Source organism: Apodemus sylvaticus, chromosome 4 (genome assembly GCF_947179515.1).
Source record: "Apodemus sylvaticus chromosome 4, mApoSyl1.1, whole genome shotgun sequence".
Lineage (NCBI taxonomy): Eukaryota > Metazoa > Chordata > Mammalia > Rodentia > Muridae > Apodemus > Apodemus sylvaticus.
In genome coordinates this window covers 163355587-163378355 of record NC_067475.1, presented here as the reverse complement: position 1 = coordinate 163378355, position 22769 = coordinate 163355587, and the positions used below count along the sequence as shown (strand labels likewise).

The 22769-nt window shown below is 49.4% G+C and overlaps 1 protein-coding gene across 1 annotated transcript in view; it reads right to left on the bottom strand.

The window, feature by feature from the left end:
* Positions 1-21163, bottom strand: part of Znf704 (zinc finger protein 704) — a 195167-nt gene extending 174004 nt beyond the window's left edge. Inside the window, exon 1 of the mRNA XM_052180886.1 lies at positions 20311-21163. Within this exon, the coding sequence (XP_052036846.1) occupies positions 20311-20772 (462 nt within the window). The 5' untranslated portion in view covers positions 20773-21163. The remainder of the gene's footprint in view (positions 1-20310) is intronic.
* Positions 21164-22769: the final 1606 nt, after the last annotated feature.

Below are 22769 nucleotides of genomic sequence, written 5' to 3'. Positions count from 1 at the left end.
ACCCCTAAAGAAATAGAAGTTGTCATTGAAAGTCTTCCAATGAAAAAAAATCACAGGACCAGATAGTTTTAGTGCAGAAATACTCTTCAAACTATTCCACAAATAGAAACAGAAGGAACACTACCCAACTCGTTCTATGAAGCCACAATTACGCTGATGCCAAAACTACACAAAGATCCAACAAAGAAAGAGAACTTCAGACCAACTGATGCAAAAATACTCAATAAAATTCTTGCCAACTGAATCCAAGAACACATCAAAACGATCATTCACCATGATCAAGTAGGCTTCATTCTACAAGTAGGGATGCAGGGATGGTTCAATATAAGGAAACTCATCAATGCAATCCACTACATAAATAAACTCAAAGAAAAAAACCACATGGTCATTTCATTAGATGCTGAAAAAACATGTAACAAAATTCAGCATCCTTTCACAGTAAAAGTCTTGGAAAGAACAGGAATTCAGGGCCCATATCTAAACATAGTAAAAGCAATATACAGCAAACCGGTAGCAAACATCAAACTAAATGGAGGAAACTTGAAGCAATCCCACTAAAATCAGGGACTAGACAAGGCTACCCCCTCTCTCCATATCTTTTCAATATAGTACTTGAGATTCTAACTAGAGTATTAGACAACATAAGGAGTTCAAAGGGATACAAATTGGAAAGGAAGAAGTCAAACTATCACTATTTGCAGATGATATGATAGTATACTTAAGTGACCCAAAAAACTCCACCAGAGAACTCCTACAGCTGATAAACAACTTCAGCAAAGTGGCTGGTTATAAAATCAACTCAAGCAAATCAATAGCCTTCCTATACTCAAAGGATAAGCAGGCTGAGAAAGAAATTAGGGAAATGACACCCTTCACAATAGCCACAAACAATATCAAGTATCTTGGTGTGACTCTTACCAAACAAGTGAAAGATCTATACGACAAGAACTTCAGATTACTGAAGAAGGAAATGGAAGAAGACCTCAGAAAATGTAAAAATCTGCCATGCTCGTGGATTGCCAGGATTAATATAGTTAAAATGGCCATTTTGCCAAAAGCAATATACAGATTCAATGCCATCCCCATCAAAATCCCAACTCAGTTCTTCATAGAGTTAGAAAGAGCAATTCTCAAATTCATCTAGAATAACAAAAAACCCAGAATAGCTAAAACTATTCTCAACAGTAAAAGAACTTCTGGGGGAATCAGTATTCCAGACCTCAAGCAATACTACAGAGCAATCGTGATAAAAACTGCATGGTATTGGTACAGTGATAGGCAGGTGGATCAATGGAATAGAACTGAAGACCCATAAATGAACCCACACACCTATGATCACTTCATCTTCAACAAAGGAGCTAAATCCATCCAATGGAAAAAAGATAGCCTTTTCAACAAATGGTGCTGGTTCAACTGGAGGTCAGCATGCAGAAGAATGCAAATCGATCCATTCTTATATCCTTGTACTAAGCTCAACTGCAAATGGATCAAGGACCGCCACATAAAACCAAACACACTGAAACTAACAGAAAAGAAACTGGGGAAGAGCCTTGAGCACATGGGCACAGGGGAAATTTTCCTGAACAGAACACCAATAGCTTATGCTCTAAGATCAAGAATTGACAAATGGGGCCTCATAAAATTACAAAGTTTCTGTAAATCAATGGACACTGTCAAAAGGAAAAAACAGCAACCAACAAATTGGGAAACGATCTTCACCAATCCTACATCCGACAGAAGGCTAATATCCAATATATACAAAGAACTCAACAAGTTAGACTCCAGAGAGCCAAATAACCCTATTAAAATATGGGGTACAGAGCTAAACAAAGAATTTTCACATGAAAAACTTCAGATGGTTGAGAAGCACCTTAAGAAATGTTCAACATCATTAGTCATTAGGGAAATGCAAACCAAAACAACCCTGAGATTTCAGCTCACACCAGTCAGAATGGCTAAGATTAAAAACTCAGGAGACAGCAGGTGTTGGCGAGGATGTGGAGAAAGAGGAACACTCCTCCACTGCTGGTGGCATTGCAAGCTGGTACAACCACTCTGGAAATCAGTCTGGCGGTTCCTCACAAAACTGGGCATGTCACTTCCGGAGGACCCTGTTATACCACTCCTGGGCATATATTTAGAGGATTCCCCGGCATGCAGTAAAGACACATGCTCCACTATATTCATAGCAGCCCTATTTATAATAGTCAGAAGCTGGAAAGAACCCAGATGTCCCTCAATGGAGGAACAGATACAGAAAATGTGGTATATTTACACAATGGAATACTCCTCAGCAATTAAAAACAATGAATTCATGAAATTCTTAGGCAAATAGTTGATACTGGAAAATATCATCCTAAGTGAGGCAACCCAACTACAAAAGAATACACATGGAATGCAGTCACTGATAAGTGGATATTAGCCCAGAAGCTCTGAATACCCAAGACACAATTCACATATCAAATGATTCCCAAGAAGAAGGAAGGAGAGGGCCCTGGTCCTGGAAAGACTTGATGCAGCATTGTAGGGGGTTACCAGGACAGAGAGGTTGACTGGGGAATGGGCGGAGGGAAGAGGGCTTATGGGACTTATGGGGAGGGGGGAACTGGGAAAGGAAAATCATTTGGAATGTAAACAGAGTATAGAAAAAAAAGAAAATAGAAAAAAGATATTGAACAATCACTTCATTTGTCTATTTCTCTTTTTGGCTATTGTTTCATACAGTTTTAAACTCTGTGAAGTGAACAAATATTTAGGATGATGTTTGTTCAGTAAAATTATCTGTGTTTTTCATGCTGAGTGTGCACGCGTGTGTGCTCAGGCGGAGGGCGAGGGCAGAGGCCAGCCTAAGGGAGGCCTTCTCTCCCAGGTGTACCCAGGGATGAAACTGGTGGTCAGCAGGCACCATGCCCCACTGACCCAGCTCACTGTCCTCTAAACTGACTCTTTGTCTGGCTTTCTTTTTTGGTGTTTGTGAAAACACAGGGTTTCTCTGTGTAGCCCTGGACATTGTGAGGACTAGGCTGGTCTTGAACTCACAGAGATCTACCTGCCTGTTCTTCCAAGAGTGCACCGCCACCATGCCTGGCTAAAAGAACTCTCTTAGCATTGCTCTCTCCTCCCCAAACCCAATTTTCTTAAATTAAATCTCTGCTCACAGGTTTAAGCTCGCAGAAAAGAAAGTGACCTTCATAAGGAAGCTGTTGTATGTGGTGTCTGTGTGGCTGGTGTGTCTGTTTGTAAGCTGTGTATGGGCCGTGCTACTGGCTCAGTTCCCACGTTCAGGCGATCACTATGGCGCATGCAGGCCCCAGCTCATGGGCACCAGCCACCACCAGCACTCTTCTTTTTGAAATACCTTTGTTTCCTGTGGTAACATAAAAAGACATATCTCGAAAGCAAACTGATAAGACTCCAAACACTGCAGACGGGAATCCGTCACAAGCAGATCCAGGTCCTTCCCTGTTTTGTCTCTACCCAGAACTCTCCTGGCAGCAGCAAGATGGGTGCTGGGGCTGCAGTGCAGATCCATTGCCTGGAGGGTTCATTCCCATGCCGTCCTGGCCCATTATGACCTAGACTGTGTGTCCTATATCACACCAAGAGCCACAGGTACATAAAAATGCTTTGTTGTGGCTTTCTCTTAGCATATTTTTATTTTATCTTTTTCAGTACATTAATCTGAAATGAATCTATTATGCTCTTAGCTTTATAAGCAATCTAATAACGGAGCCACCAGCACTCCACAGCTATAAAGCAGGAATATATTTACCGCACACGATGACTTTGACCTCACCTCTTTTGACTAGTCGAGTGAAAATCAGTTTGAGGAAGAAAGTGACAAACAGGTTAAAGCAGTGACAAGGAGCCAATGGGGTGGCTCAGTGGCTAATGGTGCTTGCAACCAATCATGATAGCCGGAGTTCAATCCCCAGATCTCAAACGGTGAGTGAGAAGGTGGGCTCCTGCAGGCTGGCCTCTGACCTTCACTTGCAAGCCTTGGTATATCCAATACCCTACACCAATCAATCAATCAATCAATCAATCAATCAATCAATGTTTTTAAGAAGATGATGGTAAGAATTCCTTACTAAATGCTTCAATTGGGGGACACTGTCACTCTAAGTCTAGCATATGCACATACATGCATGCATACTCGTTCATATAGAAATCTCACGAGGAGCTGTGGGTAAGCAATTGTCTAAGAATGACTTTTTTTTTATGCCAATGCTGCTTAGGACTTTTTTTTTTTTTTAAAGCAAAACCTAATTCTAAGCGTCTCGTGGCTTAAAGTATAAATGACAACTTCCTTGGGATGCCAGGGCCCCCTTCTGGGTGGCTAGTAAGGAGGGGTCTCTGGCCACTGTGTTTGGCCGGTGCACACCAGCCTTGTTACCCACACTAGACACTGAAATGAGACAGCCATGACCCCATTCCGTCTTCCCCAGACCTTGCCTCCCGTGCTACGGGTCTGTGATTCGCCTAACCTCAGCCTTTTCCATCACAAAGGGACAAGGTGCCCACTCTGCCGTCAAGTTGGTGTCTGTGTGTGACACAGTGCTCTTTTTTCATGGTTTAGGGCATCTGTTTTGGTTTTACAAACCTCTTCGTGTATTGAAAGAAAAATAAAGAGCATTCTAAAAGTTTCGTTTGTTTTTATTTGGTGTGCAGGAATGTTTGCCTGCATGTAAGCATGCACTAGCCCCTCTGATCGGATCTGCAGACAGTTGTGAGCCACTGCATGGGTGCTGAGAACCCTCTGCAGGAGCAGCCATGCTCCCTCAACCACCGAGTGCTCCCTCAACCACCGAGTGCTCCCTCAACCACCAAGTGCTCCCTCAACCACCAAGTGCTCCCTCAACCACCAAGTGCTCCCTCAACCACCGAGCCCAAATAAAAACCATTTGTCAGGAAATCCTATGCAAGGCAAGGCACCTGAAATGCAAGCCAGGGCACTCGTCACCAGTGAAGGCTTTTCTCACCACTCACAAAGCTCCTGCCCCCTTATGTGATGGTTCGTATATGATTGGCCCAGGGAGTGACCCTATAAGGAGGTGTGGCCTTGTAGGAGTAGGTGTGTCACTGTGGGTGTGGCCTTAAGACCCTCACCCTAGTTGCCTGGAAGTCAGTCTTCCACTAGCGGCCTTCAGATGAATATGTAGAACTCTAAGCTCCTCCTGCACCATATCTGCCTGGATGCTGCCATGTTTCTGCCTTGATGACAATGGACTGAACCTCTGAGCCTGTAAGCCAGCCCCAATTAAATGTTGTCTTTAAAGAAACTTGCATTGGGCCGGGCGGTAGTGGCACACACCTTTAATCCCAGCACTTGGGAGGCAGAGGCAGGCAGATTTCTGAGTTCGAGGCCAGCCTGGTCTACAAAATGAGTTCCAGGACAGCCAGGGCTGCACAGAGAGACCCTATCTCGAAAAAACAAAATAATAATAATAATAATAATAAAACTTGCATTGGTCATGGTGTCTGTTCACAGCAGTAAAACCCTAACCTACAACAAAGCACACATACATATTTAACTCCGGGGGTGATACAGCCCGAGTTCTGCGAAACCCTACAGGAAGTTAGACTTCTCTACCTTTGTTCCCCATCCACTGCCCTCTGGGGAAAGTCAGTTCTTCACTGTCTCCGTGGCAAGCATTAGACTGTTAGAGCTACAGACCTGCTCTGTGGGGTTACCCCAAATCCTCCAGGATGGAGAATGAAGGGCGAAGGGGTCGGTCATCCACACAGAAACCTGAGGAGGGAAGACCAGTGTCTACCTGACCCACCCAGAAGAAACCCACGTCCACAAGAACTCCCAACAAGCTAGGCAGGTGTCAAGGTGCTTACCAGCCCTCCCAGCAGGCAGCGAGGGTCTGAGGCCAGCCTAAAGCTATACAGTAGGATCAAAAAGCAATGCAGTTGGATGTAAGTCCACTCTACAGTTACTGCTCAACACCAAAATTAACAAGGAAGAGACAAGAAGAGGATGGGAACCCATCTGATGCGTCCTCGACGCTAAGTCCCGGTCAACCTAACACTTGGGCACTTACTGAATGGCTTGCTTTGTTACCCGGCCTCCTTTTCCCTCAGTTCCTAGAGCTTTCTAACATCTAACTCTCTTCTCGCTCCATCTTTCTCCCTAAGAAATCATAAAGACTTAGTGGCACTGAACACAACAGGAATCCCTAGGTGGCAGCTACAAGGAACCTTGAATGTGACTCCAGACAGGCGCTGGTGTCTGTCTGTGCAGTGGCAGACGGGCGCTGGTGTCTGTGCAGTGGCACACTCCAGTGCAGACTGGCACAGCTGCAAGTCAGATTCAGAGCCCAGGACTATATCTGCATGAGAGCTGGGCACGGGGACAAGGCTCACTTGGTACAGGTCTGACTGCTGAGTTTAAGAACCTGAGTTTGATCCCTAGCACCCGCATAAACAGTGAGTCAAGGTGGCATCCGCGCAATCCCAATGCGGGGAAGACAGGAGGGTCCCAGAGTCGTGGCCAGCTGCCTAACCTAGCCTGCAGATGCCCAGGTCCCAGTGAGAGACTATCTCAAAAAGTGGACGGGCAGGAGGAACAGCTCAGCAGCTAACGTGCTTCCGGCTAGGCGGGGCGGGGTGATGCTCTCCCTTTAATACCAGTACAAGGGAGGCAGAGACAGGTGGAGCCTTCCCTACACTGTGAGTTCCAGGACAGATGAGCTCTGTAGTGAGATCCTGTCTCAAAACAACAACAACAAAAAGTGCTACTGCTGTGTTATAGGACTTGAGTTCCAGTACTCTAGCTTCCAAGGACCCACTCTTCTCTTCATAGGCACCAGCACGAACGTGAATAACACAGATCCATGTTACTCGTGTAGATGCTACGCGTGTACGTGTAATTAAACCGGAAGTCATCTGAGTGCTAGAGAGATGGCTCAGAGGGCTAAGAAGACTTGCTTCTATTGCGGAGGACTCAGATTCAGTTGCCAGCACCTACACTGGACAGACCATGACCAAGGCCAGGTGAAGCTGATGCCCTCTTCAGGCCGCTGCAGGAACCTGCACACACAGTTTTGAAATCGTAATAAAAATAAGTCCTGTTAGAAAACCATGTGGAAGGCTAGATTGAACCTGTGTCCTCTAGCAGAACTGCAGGTGCTCTCACTCAGTGAGCTTCCAGTCCCTCACTTTGGCACGGGAGGGGGGGGGTCTGGTACTCAGGCAAAGCTGGCTGAGCGCTAGCCTGGGGGGGGGGGGGCACCTGTCTCTGATTCCCAGCACGGCAGTATGCACACATCAGCACGCCAGCTTCCCCCCTACCCCACCCCACCCCCGTCTGCAGATGGGTCAGTGGTCACGCCTTCATGGCAAGCGCCTTCCCAACACGCTATCCCTGTGTCCCTGAGAACTTTTTATTACAAGCAATGTATGAAAAACAAGGCTACTTTTCTTTCAAATAGAATTCACTTTTTTTTAAGTTTTAAGACTGTCATTCAGATTTTTTACTAGTCTTCTAATATTTTGTTAGATTTACTCTGAGTTGGAAGAACATGAATCTACTAATTGAAAAAAAAACTGTCCAAAACATGCATTTGAAGAACATGTTCTTAATTAAACTTTGGATCATGACCCAAATTAATAGAAACCGTCCAAGTCGGTGCTGAGTGAGCGACTCAGAGCTGACTCGCACGGCACCGCCGCGTGTGGCTTGACAACTCATGAACACGGCAACTCACATCGCTTCAGACAGCCTCCTCTCTCCTTGAATTCCCGTCGTTGCTTAGGTACCGATTCCAATTATTTTTTAAATCTGTTGGTCCCAACTGTTTTCTGAAATGTTTGACAAATATCCGTGTATTTTGAAATGAAATTACCTCATGTGCATTTCTTTCCACAGAAGCTGCCATTTCTCTTGTTTTCCACATCCGTAAAACAAGAAACATGCTATCAAGCTCCACATTTATCAGAGGGTCAGATGAGGCTAGCCACGCGAAGAGCTATAACGCGGTGAGTGTGAGAGAACAGAAACAGCATCCCGGAGTTTGTACCCACAGTGCTCAGCGGTCAGTGCTGGCAGTGCTGTCCGCCGGTATCTCAGTGAACACAAGTCCCTCCATTTATGCTGCACTGGAATTTCAATCATTTTCTTTGGGGACATGAGCACAAACTAATAATTATACCTTCCTAGATGTAAGTGCCTTGTGGTTTTGCTCTCTCAGTATTTTAGATCCCATTTCAACTGTAGTTCTCAAATCTCCCTGTCAAATCCTACATCTTTGAGCCCATCTGGCCAAGAAAGTTAGGTTCTCTACATTGCACGTAAGGGTGGGGTTATCATTCTAAAAGTCAAAAAGAACCGGATGAAATAATTCCCTTAGAAACTCACTACAGAATCAGCTGTCTGTCAGGCCCGCGCATGTTTTCTTTGTGCTTGTGAAGTGTGTGTGAGGGGATCTCACTATATTAGCCAAAGCTGGTCCCCAGCTCCTAGGCTCAAGTGAGCCTCCCGCCTCAACCTTCCTGAGTAGGCAGGTCTACAGGTGTGTGCCACCATGCCTGATAACAATTTACTTTCTTAACAACACAGTTTTAGCAGGGTGTGGGAGTATATACCTTAAATCCCACCATTCAGGAAGCACAGGCAGGTGGATCTCTATGAGTTTCTAGATAGCTAGGGCTATCTATATATGAGACCTTGCCTCAAAATGATGATGATGATGATGATGGTGACTGTGATGATGGTAATGATGGTTCTCATCCTCTTTTTAAAATGGACCAGAGAAAGAGTTCATTAGTCAGAAGCACTCACTGCTCTTGTAGAGGACTTGAGTTCAGTTTCCAACGCCCATGTCAGGATACTCACAAATGCCTGTGACTCCAGTTTCAGGGAATCTGACATCCTTTTGTGGCTTTTGCAGGTAACTCCATTCACGACACACACACACACACACACACACACACACACACACACGGCTGCAGGGTGTGGTGGTACAGGTCTTTAATCCCAGCACTTGGGAGGCAGAGGCAGACAGATCTCCGTGAGTTGAAGGCCACTGTGGTCTACACAGTGAGTTCCAGGATAGCCAGGTTTATTTATACAGTGAGACCTCATCTCACAACAACAGCAGCAAATCTTTAAGCTTAGTGTCCTGTGAGGTATGAATGACGGGGGTGGGATGTGTACCATAGCGAATGTGGGGGGCAGGGGACAATTTCCGGGAGCCATTCTCCCCTTGCTGCTTGTCTCTCGTGCCTGTCCCTGCACAGTGTGCACTCCAGGTTAGCTCCCCCCGCTCCGAGTGACTTCTGTGTCTGCCTCTCACCTCGTCACGGAGAGGCTGCATTACAGATGTGCACCAACACACTTGACTTTTTTTTAACATGGGTTCTGGGAGTTGAACTCAGATCATCAAACTTAAGACAAGCATCCAATTTTACCTGCAGAACCATCTTCTCCCTGGCCCAGGTTTTTAGCTCTTTATCTCAAGCCAATAGGCACTTACTTCTGGCTTTCCAACTGAAAAGGGAAATTATAAATCAGTATTTCCCAAACCCCACCCAAAGGAACCGCGCTCTGGAAATGGAGAAGGAGCAGGCAGTCTAAAGAAAACATACAATAAATATACAAGTGGCCCACCCTGTATTTATCCTAGAAACTGGAATCAGCAGTGCACACGCTCAGTCTCTCCTTTGAAGTATTTTGTAAATGGAAAAAAATCTGTTTTTTACTATTTTCTAGAAATGATTCACTCAGAGTCCTTTCTCCCCTGCTGAGCAGCTCCCACACAAGAGGAAAAAGAGACAGGACCAGGAAGCTTTCGGCTAATTATCCGTCTCCTCCATCAACAAAGGATAACTCCTTTACCAAGTGCAAGAGACCAACACAGAAACCTAGGACGGGCAAGCCCACAGTCCAGAGACTCTCAGCCAGGACAATTAGAAGAGGAAGTGACATCACTAGCCGTCTACAGAGGCTGTTTGGGGGATCCCCAGCCTGCGGGACTGCTGATGTCTGCAGGACAGAGCTATAGTTCACACAGCCAGGAGATGCGTGGATAACTGACTGGCAGCTTTCTGGGCTGGAAGGGAAACCCAAGTCACCAGGAGCTCAGATGGACAAGAAGTTTGAACACCTTGGGAGCACAGAACACCGAGGGCAGGACTGGGACTCTAAAAAACCTTGCAAACTGACCCTTTACAACACCATAAAAGAAATAACACTTCCATCCACACCCACTCTGGGAGGTCTCGGGAGCTGCATTCCTTACCAACTGCTAATGATGGGCTAATGTTGCCCCAAAAGTTCAACCCGGACTCTGAAGCCCAGAGCAGTAATGCCACTGGGAAAGGCCACACCCAGCACAGCACGTAGCAAAGGCAACACTCGAAGCCAGAGCCCTGTTCTGCATGTGTCCTGACTTAGGGAGAAAGAGCAGGCAGTCAGGTGGAGCACTGCAGGGTCCTCTGCTCGGGCTCCAGCCTGCTCCTGTGGGTCTTACTAAGAAAAGGACAGTGAAGGCCTCACTGATGCTCAGTAATCCCAACTGCAAGATTTAGCAGATAAAACTGTATGCTATACAGTCTGTAAAAAGAAAGAAAAGAGGGAAGAGGGAGGGGAGGAAGGGAAGACGAATTAAGTTTAAAATGCTGTCACATCTGGCATTCACATCATTTTGATTGGTTACCCAGTCTCTTAAACTGGAAACAGTACTGTCCTTGCACATAGGGGAAGCAGGAAATGTCCCGAGAGTCTCCTGGTACACACATGGAACCGAGCCCTTACAGGGCAAGCACAGACGGCCCTTCTTAACACTCAGGGACCTATGGGGTGTCAGACACACACACACACACACACACATACACACACGGGACCTACACGGGAAGGCAGGCATGGCAGTACACGTGTCACGCCAGGGCTCACATGTGGATCAGTTCAGCGGACTCAAAGAGCTCAACCTTCAGTAAGATACATTGTTTCAAAAAAGAAAGCGCTGGGATTAGGGCTTTGTAGCTCTGGCGGCTCTTTCCGGGAACCTGGGTTTGTTTCCCAGCACCAGATGGCAGCTCACAATAGTTTGTCACTCCCATCCCGGAGTGGATGGTATACAGACATACATGCACTACCCCCAAAAATACACAATACAAAAAAAACCCAAAAAAACCCACAATAAATATATTCGTTTTTAAAGTTAATTGACTTAATAGTGAATAATATACCTAACCTGACCTGAACACACAGAACACACACTCATGTGCATATACATGAATACACACATACACATAAACACAGCTTCCAAGATCAAATCTTTCCCACAAATTCTAACATGGTTTTCCAAAACAGTGCCTTCAGTGAAGCGGAAAAATTGAATCATTCTAATTGTACCACCCCATACTCAGAGTAGAATTCTGTTCCTGCTTACCCACTCAAGAGCAACAACTGAGCTTACTTGCCAAATTCAGTCCAGGAATTACCTCCTGGCCAGACCATATAATTTTCTTTACATAAATTGTTTGGTTGCCATTGTTTTAAGGTATATATCAAAATTACATGCCAAGCTGTGACTCAGTACGTTGGCTTGGGAGAACTAGTCATGATCTTATTAGAAAGAGCGAGAACAGGGGCCTTCACACCTCCCCGCACGTGTCTGTCTGGTAGGCGTGCGGCCCTGCAGGCTCTCTGGAAGCAGAGGCAGCCTGTGAGCCTGTGTGCTGCTAGCTCCGAGTGCACACCAACCATCTCCTAAGGAGGGACAACAACATCGATGCCCTGCAGCTGTCCTTACTTACAACCAGATGTGGCTAAGCCGCAAGGCTGGCTGTGACGAGGCTGGCTGTGAGAGTTCTCCAGTACTGTGAACTTCTTCAGAAACAAACCCAGACAGAACCATGTATTTGCCTCACGATGATACTGCAGGAGGCAGCTGAAGATCTGACTTAGGCAAACAGTACAGTGTCACTGGGTCAAGACTGAAGTTCTATGTTGCAAGTGCAGCAGGGCAGGGAGGGAGGAGGACAGGTATTCCTCCCCGTTCTGATCTCCAGCCCCCCACTCTTCCACCCCACCCCACCCCACGCATGCTCATCTGACTGAGATGGGCCGCTGCCTGAATCCAGCCCCAGGCTTTAAAGCTCAGGCCTGTGCAAGGGTGTGCCTCACTCGGGCTCCCCATGAAGAGGTGAGAGGGTTCAGGGTCACCTGGGTTACCGTGTTTCTTCCCCTTTGTTGTTAGTGCTGAGGTGTGGACCATTCTATGCAACCACAGTCAAGCGCTAACGGGGAAACCGAGTCTGTGGCTAGTAACTACTTTTCTGGGCAAGCTTCCTGGGAACACACTGCACCCAAGCACACATGTACCCAAGCACCCACTGCACAAGGTCACAGTGCACTTTCTGCTTGTCATCATTCTTCTAAGGGGACAAGGACAGGCCCAGGCAGGATTCACAGAGAAGGAGCTCCGCCCTTCATACCAACGGGGAAACCAGGCAGACCCCGCCTGCAGTGCCACAGGAGAAGAACTTTTCAAAGCTGGATGCTAACAAGCAGCATTGATAGACTACTTTGGAAAACTGACATTTCTATTCACAACTCCAACAGAGTGGTGTGAAGATGAAGACCATCCCTGGGCATAAAGGAACAATCCCAGACGGAGGGGCGTGGCTGGGGTGGGCAGCAGGAGGCACTGTATCAGAAGCCAGAGCTGGGCAGGGATTTCTTCTTGCAAGGTCTGTATCCTGCACAGACAAGGCAGGGAGTTAGATTACTAGATAGTATCTGCACCCCTTCCAACTGCAGCAGTCTACAGGTCTGTGAATGACAACTTTGTGTAGGACCTTTAGCACACACTTTCTGTGTGAGCCAACACAATGTGCAAAGCATGCACTTGTTAGAACACTAGAAGGTGGGGTGGGGCACAGGGTCACTGCTAAAGGCCCCTTGCATCATCTGATGGTCAACAGATAATCTGCAGGGTGTGTTAGCCACCCCTGGAGAGCTGGCACGCAGCCACATACCACGGCCAGTGGACACTTCAGCCACTGAGAACTGCAATGCTAGCAACACACATTACCTCATTTGAAAGCGTTCTCTCCCCAGTTTTTCAATACAGGAAATCTTGGTGGACTTGCAGCAATCTTTTGTGTCCAAGTTCCTCTTGAATTTATTAGATCAGTGAATTATCAATCTTTCTAGGTTCTGCTTGGTTAAACTTCTACGCAGCATTAAAAAGCACCATCCTGGGCCTTCTTATCTAAGCTCCCAGCTGGTCTGTCTTTGCCAAATATTGAAATATTATTAACTCCTTCTCTGCTTCACACTGTCCTTCTACTGTTTGTTAGTAAGACGCTAGTTGAAGAATTGTTCACTGTGTCACTTAGTACTTTACAGACTCTCTCGGGAGAGCTGTTAGGGTTCCAGGTACACAAGGGCATCTGACCGATGGGAAATCAGCATGTAATACAAATGTCTCTTGTTTCAATTAAAGACTAAACTGGGGGAGGGGCACTATAGTACTAGAGGACTACAGCACCGACAGCTAAGTAGCGTCAATTTCTCTCCATTCTCAACGATTCCGCACAAAATGGCCTTGTAGTTTGCAGATGCACACTAGGAGGTTTCAGGCTGGAACAGCCGAGTGAATGGAAAGCTTAGAAGGCTGGACGTCAACCACACCCCTTTACTAGCAACGCAGCCAGTCAGCGCTGGGACCCTACCTGCCGGGAGCCGCGCACACCCTGATTTCCAATGCGGAAAATGGAATGGGTCTCCCACTCTTTAGCAAATCCTTGGCTGTCCCCTTTGGGGCTTAGTTTCCACTCAAAAATATCCTAGTATATGTATGGGAATTCTGAGCAGGGGGCCAGTCCAGTTTAAACCAGTTCAGACTACGTGTACAGCAAGGCAAACGATATCCCCCCAAGTTAACTTTTAGGGAGGAAACCCCCTATTTTCCCACCGTATGATGATCAAAAGCAGATGCATCGTGGGAAAGGTATACACACTAAAGAAAGACAGTATCTGAAGCCTGTCAATCAAAACAGGAAATCACTACACTATTCCCCTTAGCAACCTGGAAGCCATAAAAGGAACAGGAACCTGTTCCTCTTAGCCACTCTAGCTGAAGAGCCCATAGTTCCTTGTAGTCTATCTACATTCTCTTAAGAAAACATACTGGGGCGGTGAGAAGGTTCTGTGGGTGAAAGCACTTGGGCAGAAGCCTCAAAGCCCGAGTTTGATACTCAGGATCAAGATTTTAAAAATAAATAAATGCGGTGGACATAACATGCTTCCTACACGACAAAAGGCAAAGACAAGAGGCTCTCCTATAAGCCAACAGACCAGCTAGCCCAGAGCACACACACAACACCGACAAGAGGCCTACCACAACACCGTGGAGAGGGCCAACTCCCCAAGGCTGTTCTCCAACTCCCACAAGTACACACAGCAGCATGTGCACCTATGCGTGTGTGCACGCGCACACACACCACTACACACCATAATACTTTTTAACTAAAAATAAATTAAGTAAGACTTCTTGCTACTTTACTATTTATGTGCATTTTTTCCAGTTATTTGAATATAATGCTAAGAACCTAGAAACATCAGGTCCAGGCAGACCGCAGGGAGCAGGTGTGATTAAAAGCCAGGGCTATGGGTGCGAAGCCATGACTGTATTTACAAGCATCTATCTTGAAGTAGGATAGTGCCTAAGTTGGTATCCTCTGGAGGGGACTGGGGGCCCACTAATTCAAGTCTTACATTCTCAGGAAGTCCTCCTTCAGATGAAATATTGAGAACTCCTGTTTCAAATGGATGCAGTGAACACTCAGTTGTCATGTTGGCATCCAATTGTCACAGCTTTATGGATTTAACCAGTTTCCTCCTCAACTTTTTTACTCCCCGCCCTGCCCTCCCCTCCCCTCCACCCTTATTATTCCTGATCTCTCTCTCTCTCTCTCTCTCTCTCTCTCTCTCTCTCTCTCTCTCTCTCTCTCCCCTTGTCCCTCCCTACAGTCAGAGCCCAGGCAGCACCAGCCAGAACCAGTGCCTCTCCTTCTTTCCATTACACAGAAACCCAACCCTGTTTAATCCTGCTCTTCCTTCCCCACAGGCAGCCAGCTCAGCAGGGACAAGGGTCAGGACTTCAGCCCCCGGTCGACCACTGAGCAGCAGTGCATCTTAGCTGTTTGTCCCTTCTATAAAAAGAATGGTAACATCTGACGTTCATGTCACAGATAGCTTCGGGGACTATGGGAAGGCTAAAACAAGTGTGCACCTTGCAACTGCACTGGCCATGGGAATCAGCCCACTGTGCTGGCCAGGGCTCCTTCTTTGATTAGCATTCTGTGCAGGAGCAGGAAGCCCGGAAACCACCCGCCCAGGGAGGCTGCGTGCTCTATAAACACAGAACCACGAACCCCAGACGGGCTCTCTAAGATCTGGCAACTCCACTTTGTCTCCCTAGCACACTGGCTTTCCTGCATACATCACTCACACCTGCGGGCAGGTCTTCACATCGCCTGCAAATGCTCTCCTCCGCCCCCTCTCCCTCCTCCCCCCTCCTCCGCCCCCTCTCCCTCCTCCCCCTCTCCCTCCTCCGCCCCGCTCTCCGGCTGCATGGAGAAGAGGCTATTAGGCATGCACTGCATCCCTGACATCATATGGACAGAGAATGGACCTCAGCTGGGCTCCCGTTCCCACCTTAAAATCATCGGAAGAGTTGAAGGGCAGCCCTCTTCCCCTGGGCTCCACACCACAGGACTTGCCCTATGCAGCCACCCCCTTCTCTCTTCCGTACTTCCCAGGGCACCCAGGGATGCCAGGGATCCTCGCACCTCACACACTCTGGCCCTTGTACAAGTGCTGCCTTTCAGACAGGGTGGACATGGAATCTTGTTCCTGACTAAGACAGTAAGGCAATGGCAACGGAGCTCATTTCTTTCCCCCGTGGGAGACAGCCCTATGCCACTGGCGGCTCCAAGACTCCCTGCTTGTTTGATGATGCGAGAGGCCATGCTGAGGAGGCCTACGTGAGGAACATCTGTAGGAAGCGGGCCCTGGACAAATGACCTCCAGGAGCACTCAGGGCATGCAGTCAGCAGGAAGCTTGGGCTTCTCGGGCTTCTCGGGCTCCTCGGTTCTCCATTCTGAACCCAGAAGAGAATTCTTCCTTGGCCAACCTCCAGACGAGAAATTAACCCATCTAACCCAGGGGCTTTGTGAGATTCAGCAACAGACAAAGGTCAGGCTAAAACCGGACTCTTAACTCAGACAAGACGTTGCTGTCTCTGAGGGGAGAAATGACTGGTAATTTGTTACACAGTAACAGAAAACTAGCAGGTGTGACCTCTTCCGGGGAAAGGCCTGGTATCGGGGTTACTATCCCAAAGCTCACTGCATCTCATCTGGAAAAATCAAAATAGACCTTTCTTCTGGTTCCTTGAACAAAACTTAGCAAACCTGCACTTCACACCTCAGTCCACTTAACTAACTAACTAACTAACTAACTAACTAACTAACTAAGATTCTATCAAGAATAACAGTGGGGGTGGGGGGTGGAGAGATGGCTCCGTGGTTAAGAGCACTGGTTGCTCTTTCAGAAATCCTGGGTCAATTCCTAGAAGCCACAGGATGGCTCACAACCACCTGTACCACCAGCCATCCAGGGGCCGACACCTCCTTCTGGCCTCCATGGCTCCGCACACACAGTACACACACACACACACACACACACACACACACACACACACAGGCATGCAAGCAAAGCACCCACACACTTAAAATAGGAATGGACGTTAAAAGAATAGCACTGAGTGCCTTATTTTCAGCACGCAGGAGCGCCTCTCTACTAAGGGCGTGTCCCAGTACTTGTCCCTGCTTGTTCGTCCTCCGTTGTAGGAGCTATTTCTTCTCTGCGTTTCAGAACTTCACATTGTGCATATTTGATGCTGCTCCGACTATCTCCACCAGCGTCTCCTAGGACCCACTGAGCTGGTGCTGTGCCTCTGAGCCTGGCCCAACGTGCTGTTGTAGGAGCCTACTGTATGACCTCTGACCTCAGCATGCTGCTGGTTTTCAAGTCCCCCCTTCTGATCCACACCCTAAGCCTGCCGACAACGACCTCCACGTAAAAGTTTCCCGTCACTTCATTCCTAGTGTGTTCAAACCGAGCGCTCAGCGGGGTCATTCCCCAGTCTCAGCAAATGGCACACTCGGCCATCCTCTGAATTCCCCTCTCCCTTCCCTGCCCTCATCCAGGCCATCAACCATTCTCTGATTCTCGGACGTGGTGGTCCACTCTGTCCTGACCCCCGTCTCGCCAGCTGCTGATGCTGCGTGGGTCTCACATCCCTGAGAGCGGTCTCTACTACAGTACCCACGGCCTCCCCAGCTCCCCCTGCCGGCCTCCATCCTCCCCGCAGTATGTATGCGCCGGCTTTGAGAAGTACCAACGCCTGGCAGGCCTTCCTGGTGGAAAGTTCTCAAAGACTCTCCGTTTAAGGGCGGGTTCCTTCACTGACCCTGGCCTGCCTCGGATCCTGTGCTTGAAGATCAAATGTCCCCTCCCAAGAAGGGCGCCCCCGTAGAAGCCTTTTCTTTCTAAAAGCTAAAATAGCACTGTTTCCCTCCTGGTGTTACCCAAGGCCTGTCAGGCAATCCTGTCTTTCCTTTTCCCATCCCCCACCCTTACTTCCGGTTCTGAGTCCTGATCCCAGCACCTCAGCTGGATCAGTTCCAGCACCGAGTACACTTGACCTGTAAGACAGATGCAGTGGGCAGAAGAACCAGGCTGCCCTCCACGCCCAGACACTCTCACGGCAATACACCCATAGCCCACACACCAGCTCCATGACAGTTTCTGTGACAGCTCCTAGGGCACACAAACACTGTGATACAGGAAAGAAGCAGGGTTCTCGGAGGTATTTCCCTGCAGGTCGTACATGGGACCAGCTGAGACGCCCCGGCAGGCAAGGACACTTGCCATACAAGCGTGACAACCTGAGTCTGAACTCTGGGAAGCAGAAAGGTGGATGCAAAACAGACCACACAAAGTTGTCCTCCGACTGCCCACAGTGCTCCATGGCTCGCGCACGCACTTAAGGGTTGTAAGTATCGCTCACTGACAATCTGCAGGACTCTCCCCAGCCGGAGACAGGGCGCCTCAGTTCTGTCACTTGTTAAGGGGGTGGGGGAGGGGAAGAAAGGAGACCTGCTGAGCCGGCCACTAATGCCTGCCTGCCTTCATCAGCTCTGGTGTGGTCACTGGACCCACTCGGGAAGGCCGGTGAGAGGCTATAGCAACTGCACAAATTATGGCCCCTGGAGTCACGCTTACCCATTTGTCAGCTGCTGTGACAAAGTGCATTATGTGTGAGAGTTCTAAAGTCATGGCCTACTGTGTTCTAGATTAGCACCTGGCACAAAGTAGGTGCTCAATAAGTATCTGTGGAACACATGAACATATAGAAATGTACACTTATAGCCAGGCGGTGGTGGCACACGCCTATAATCCCAGCACTCTGGGAGGCAGAGGCAGGAGGATTTCTGAGTTCGAGGCCAGCCTGGTCTACAGAGTGAGTTCCAGGACAGCCAGGGCTATACAGAGAAACCCTGTCTCGAAAAAAACAAATCCAAAAAAAAAAAAAGAAATGTAAATTTATTTGTTACGTTCCATTAAAAATAATCTCTTCGGCTCTTCTTCAGATGCAGTATCAGGATATTTCTAACGTGGTGAAAAAGGATAAATCATAGCACAGAATCGTCAGCACATTACTGCTAAGAAGTTGTAAGCAATGTGCTATGAAAGTTGTGAGCAAAGCAATGTGTTAGAAATCTGAAAAGATTTCGGTTTGGAGATGTGAAAAATCTTTTCTGCTAATGCTAACAATCACACCCTAGATATTCTGAGTTTAAAGAACAGCTTTCTTTCCTACACAGGGCCTGCTTGGATCACAGGGCATAACATTAATTTTTCTATCTCAATTTGTATAATCACCGTTCAAACCCCCAGACACATGTTGCGCGTGTATTAACAACACTGCTCGGAGGGCCCTGTCTTATTCAGTGTCACTGACGCTATGGAACTTAATTCAAATCCGGCTATATCCTGTTGCCGCACAAAGCAGGCCTTTCAGCAGGCAGCAGTAATGAGTGTGGGCACAGTCGGGATTCCAACAAGCAGCTGTCAAAAACAATCACCCAAATGACCATTTGCTCAAGACAGACAGAGAGCTGGTCGTGCTTCAGGGTGGTCTAGGAAAGAAACGCGCGTTCCCACATCTATTGCCGGGCAATGCTAACGGCTGTTTAACTTTTCTTTGTAAATATAATTACAAGCTTCCAGACGATTTTGAGAGTGGCCACAGAGATATTAAACAACAACAACAACCTCTATCAAGATCACTTGTTTATATGTATTTTCTTCTGAACACTCCAGGAATTTTTGGCTACCCTGCTGTCTTAAGAAACACTGGCGAGAAACCACTCTCCATCGCTTGCCACTTGCCGCTCGCCCTCAAAACTTCTTAGCAACATACACGGTGCATGAACCTCGACGCTCTTTGCTTTGTCCAATAGCGTGCTTGGAAGCTAAGCCAGACAGTTGTGTAATAATAAACCCTTTATCTCCTGAAGATACAAAAAAGCAAGATCGCTCGGTTGCTTTAGCGCGGATGGGGACTTGGTGAGAATTCTCAGCTGAAAGTCACATTCATTTTAAAAGCCACCCTATCCCTCCCCCAACACAGCCACCTTTCCTGTTTTCCTCTTTCCTCATTTGTAATGTTCGGGGGTGGGCAGTGCTTAGGATGCCCAGTGTAAGGAGGGCGAGGAAAAGCGCGGGGATTGGGAGGTGGGGGAGAGAAGCACGCGGAAACCAAGGTCTTGCTGCTGCTGCACAGGCTCGCGGCTCCTCACAAGTGCCGGTGTTGGAACCCGACCAACAACTGTTGTCAGGTGAAGGGAGGTGTTGCAGGTTGCTGGCTAGTTTCCAGAAGCTCGAACAGGGGAAGGAAGACTCCTGCGTCCCCAGAGCACAATCAATGTCAATGCCTTGCCGATCGATAGGGACGCCTACCTCGTCCAGCTCCCGAGTTCCCCACGCTCCCCGGAGAAGCGTTCCTTCCTTCTCTACCGGCACCCGGGACCGCGGAGGCACCCGGCCTCTGAGCAAGCGCAGGCCGCCGGGCGCCGCTGAGCCGCAGTTCCGCGCGCTGCCCACAGCCGCCTGACACACCCCTCCCGGCCCGCGCCGCGCCGCGCCGCTCCGCTCGGCCTCCCCGGCGCCCCGCCGAGCCCGCTGCGCCCCCCACCGAAGCCCGGCACCTCGCACGCACCTTCACCGCGCCCCGGGCCGGGCCCTTGGGAAGCGCACGGCCGGGTCCGAGGGGCACGAAGCGCTCCTCAGCGTCCTCGTCGTCCTCGTCGCCGTCCACCACCTCGACAACCACCTCTTCGTCCTCTTCGTCGTCGTCGTCCTCCTCCTCCGCGCCCCCTCGGGGCTTCTCCGTTACCCGCCCGCGCGTCCTGCGCCTCCGGCCCGCGCCCTCCTCGTCCTCGTCCTCCTCTCCCAGCAGCAGCAGGACCGGCGACGAGGCGGCGGCTGCGCGCGAGGGGCCGGTCCCGCGCGGCGGCGGCGGCGGCGGCGGCAGCGGCGGCCTCCAGCTTCCCGGAGCGGCGGCCGGGCTGGGGCTGGGGGGCGGGAGCCCCAGAGCGGCGGCCTCGGGGGCGGGAGCGGGCGCAGCGCCCCCGCGGCGGCTGCCCAGGCTGGGGCGCTTGGCCAGACGCCTGGCCTGCATGCCTGCGCCGGGCTCGCCGGCCGGGGCGCCGGGCTCCTCGCGGGCTGCGGCTGGGCCCGGAGACGCGCGGCTGCGGGGCTGCGGGGCTGCCGGGCTGCGGGGCGGCCTCCCGGGCTGGCCGCGGCTGCTGGCTGGCAGAAGCGCGGACGCCGCCTTCGCTGGCCCGGCCCGCGGGGACGCCGGAGGCTACGGCGGGGCGGCGCGCCGGCCGCGGGCGGGGGTGGGTGTGAGCGAGCGCGCCGCTACCGCTGTCGCTGCCGCTACCTCCGCCTGCGCCGCCCCGGAGCCGCGGGCTGCGCTGCGCTCCATGCGGCCGGCGGCCCGGCCGGCGCGCGCCTCTCCGGGCCCTGCGCCCGCGCGCTCAGGGCCTACCGCCGTGTCCTGGGCGCGAGCTGTTTGTGTCGTGTCTTCACCGCCTCCCCCCCTCTTCCCCGTCCTCGCAGCCTTCCCGGTCTGCCGTTCACTCAAAACCCGGACTGGATTTATTTCCCAGACCCGCGCTCTCTGAAAATCTGCCGGCTTCCTTGCCGTTGGCCGGGACACTGAGGCCACCATTGCCCCTGGGCCCACATCTCCCTCTGGTGGGAAGAGCGTAGGTTCAGCCTGCAGGAAGGTGTTTGCTTAAGAGATTCGCTCAGACTGGTTCTCAAGTGGAGTCCAAGCAGGTGTGGCAATCCGAGGTTTGGGATCAGTTTCCATCGTGAATCCTCAGTCACCGATAGTCCTGCAACATTTTCATGACCCTCTCTACCAGGCTCCTTTGAGCAGCAGGTTATAGGCCTTGCCTCATGTTCTCTGCTCTGTGCAAGTTTGGCCCTCCAACGTTTTTCTTCCAGTTTCCACCTGAGGACCTTACCTGATGATCTGGTGATCGGCGTAATTCCAAAAAGCTTTTGATCTTGATTTGGCCTACTGGCATTGTCCCAGTCTAGAAGAAGCAACACACAAGTGGCCAAGATTGTTATTCCAGCTTTTTATATGATGTAAGCTAGCAGAAGGCCAGTTTGCCATGTGATGAATGACTGCCACCTTACTACTGCCCGTGTAGTAAATTTTTGTATTTTGTAGTAAAATTTTTTGTATTTTGTAGTAAAATTTTGTATCCAAACCGTGCCCCTAAATTCTACAGGTTCTGCCTAGGGCTGGGAGCTGTCGAGTAAAAGGGTGTTCACATGATCTGCCCATTGTTGTTGGAGAATGACCGTCACGTGCCTTGCTAGACGCGTGATGACGCTCATTAAATGTTTATTTGGGGTGCCTTCCAACCGCTAAATAGGGATGAAAACAAAGATTCTAAATTGAACTTTGTCCTCCCAGAAACTGATTACGGTCCAGAAAATGCCTGTTTTAAGTAACACTCAAAAATTGTGGGGTGCTTTAAAGTCGCCCTGTTCTCTCTTCTTAGTAAGGCACCAACCAGTCCACAGCTCCTGTCCTCCTTCTCTCTGAAAGGCCTTTCCAAGCAGCCCTTCCTTTCACTTCCCAAAGCTCTGATAACACCTCAGCCCAGTGAAAGTGGAAGCGCCTACTCAGGAAGAGGAGGTGTGCGCTCACGCCTCCCCCCTACCCCACTTCAGACACCACCCCAGGATTTAGCCCCCTCTAACACATTCAGAACACACAGTTTCTAGTGAACTTTTCATCTGCAAATATCCAGTTCAGGAATTTAGAATGAGGAAACATTGTAATTGGAGCATTGTAATTTATGGGTGTGTCTTGGATGTAGCCAGTTCCTCCCAGAAGAAAGTGAATTGTTTTAGTGAGCACTAACTAGGAAGGGTAGCCACAGGCAAGGATCTAGGCTGCTCTCCTCCTGTAGACCTTGGGAGAAGATTTGGAGAGTGGCAGCTGAGTATATGGGTCTCTGGCAAAGGTGAGCTGCTGGCTCAAGGACCTGTGGTAGGGGTGCAGAAGAGATCTTATAGACTGTTTCAACTAACATAACAGCTGCCGTGGTCATCAGAATCGCTGGTATTTGCATGACGTCAGACTGGCTG